Below are 1,866 nucleotides of genomic sequence, written 5' to 3'. Positions count from 1 at the left end.
GGAAGGGAAGGGAAGGGAAGGGAAGGGTGGAGGAGAGGGTAAGGAAAGGATAGGGAAAAAGGAAAGGGAAAAGGGATGGGGAAGAAGGAAAAGGATGGAGGAGAGAAGGAAAGGGCAAAAGGAAGGAGTCAGGGACGAGGGAAGGGAAGAGAGAAGGATGGAGGAGAGGAGAAGAAAAGGAAAACAGAGAGGAAGGAAGAAAGGGAAGAAGAAAGGGGAAGGGGAAGAAGAGTGGAGGAGAAGAAAAGAGTGAGCGGGAAAGGAGAAGGCGAAGGAAAGCCCCAAGGCAGGTGTCTGGTGGGGCTGCAGGGCAGGGGACCTTCTCCTCTCTCCTTTTCTCAACATTTCCTTTTCCGTGGAGGAAACTCTCCCTGCAGAGGTGCTCGCAGGGGCTTTTCCTCCCCAGGGGGGCCAGGGCCGAGCCCACACCCCACGCCTTGGGGGGGTCCTGCCTGCCGGTCCCTGCTGGGGCCATTGGGATGGGCCATTGGCATTGACCTTCTCCAACGTTCCCAGCACCGCCTACACCCCCGAAACCACCGACTACGATGTGCGGGTGCTCCTGCGGTTTCCCCAGCGGGGGAAGAACCAGGGAACGGCCGACTTTCTGCCCAGCCGGCCCCGGCACAGCTGGGAGTGGCACAGCTGCCACCAGTGAGTGTCCCCATGTCCCCACCATCAACCCGCCTGGCCAGGGCAGGTTTAAGGCTTTTTTAATGGCATTTCCCCCTCTTTGTGCTTTTGCTTTGTGATCTTTGGGGAGGGGTGGGTGGGTGTCACCTTGCTTCACCTCTTGGTCCCTAAAGCCACCAAGCTTCTGCAATTAATGTCCCAGAAGGAGGTAAGCTGGCAAGCTGGTGTGGACATGGCATTGATGGGAAGCCACCCAAAATCACATCTGGGGAGGGGACAGTGCCATTTGGGGAGGTCACCCCGACTGTGTCATCCATCTCGCCCCCCAGGCACTACCACAGCATGGATGAATTCAGCCACTATGACCTACTGGATGCCACCACGGGGAGGAAGGTGGCCGAGGGCCACAAGGCCAGCTTCTGCCTGGAGGACACCACCTGCGATTTCGGCAACCTGAAGCGTTACGCCTGCACAGCCCACACCCAGGTGCCTCTGGGTGGGCTGCTTGAAGGGCTTCTTGGGGTTCACACCCCCCCAACACATCCTGAGCCCCGTTTATCCTCACAGGGCTTGAGCCCCGGCTGCTACGACACCTACAACGCTGACATCGACTGCCAGTGGATCGATATCACGGACGTGCAGCCGGGGAATTACGTCTTAAAGGTAGGCAGGGTCCCTAGGGGGAGAGTTTTAGGGACAAACGTGGCCGATTTGGGGTCAGGCCGGGATCTTCTCAACCATCAGGTTCAGGACACGCACCTTTTTTGGTGCCGTCCCTTTAACACAGGTTTAGGCACTGCTCCCTCTAACTGATTTTTGGGGGTGATTTTTCTTTCCCTTTGCCCCGTTTTTAGGTTCAAGTGAATCCCAAATACATTGTCCTGGAGTCAGACTTCACCAACAACGTGGTGAGATGCAACATCCATTACACCGGCCGCTACGTTGCCACGACAAACTGCAAGATTTCCCAGTAAGGAGACGTCCATCTGTCCTTCCCTCTCTTTTCTGTCCCTCTGTCCTCTATGCTTTCCCCCAGAGATGGGGGTTGGATCCGAGCAGCTTAATTCCTTTTTTCCCCTCCCTTTCATCTGGGTTTTCTCTGCGAGCATCAAAAAAGGTGGGATTTAGCTAGTGCTGGAGCTGGGGGTTGGTGTCTCCCTTCCTTTTGGAGTGTTTCTATTGAATTATATTGTTCATATTGAATATTCTCTGTTATTCCGGGGAGGAGTGAGG

At 55.6% G+C, this 1,866-nt stretch overlaps 1 protein-coding gene across 1 annotated transcript; it reads left to right on the top strand.

Annotated features, from left to right (window-relative positions):
* Window positions 1-516: 516 nt before the first annotated feature.
* LOC104495610 (lysyl oxidase homolog 1-like) lies at window positions 517-1,607 on the top strand (the record flags this gene model as incomplete). The annotated part of the gene is made up of 4 exons (XM_010138599.1): window positions 517-654; window positions 963-1,119; window positions 1,201-1,296; window positions 1,488-1,607. Coding segments are annotated over 4 exons (511 nt in total), but the record flags the coding sequence as incomplete, so codon positions are not given.
* Between the last annotated feature and the right edge of the window lie 259 nt (window positions 1,608-1,866).

Source organism: Buceros rhinoceros, unplaced genomic scaffold, assembly GCF_000710305.1.
Source record: "Buceros rhinoceros silvestris isolate BGI_N320 unplaced genomic scaffold, ASM71030v1 scaffold31150, whole genome shotgun sequence".
In the NCBI taxonomy this organism is placed as follows: domain Eukaryota; kingdom Metazoa; phylum Chordata; class Aves; order Bucerotiformes; family Bucerotidae; genus Buceros; species Buceros rhinoceros.
This window is presented reverse-complemented; position numbering and strand designations above follow the sequence as displayed.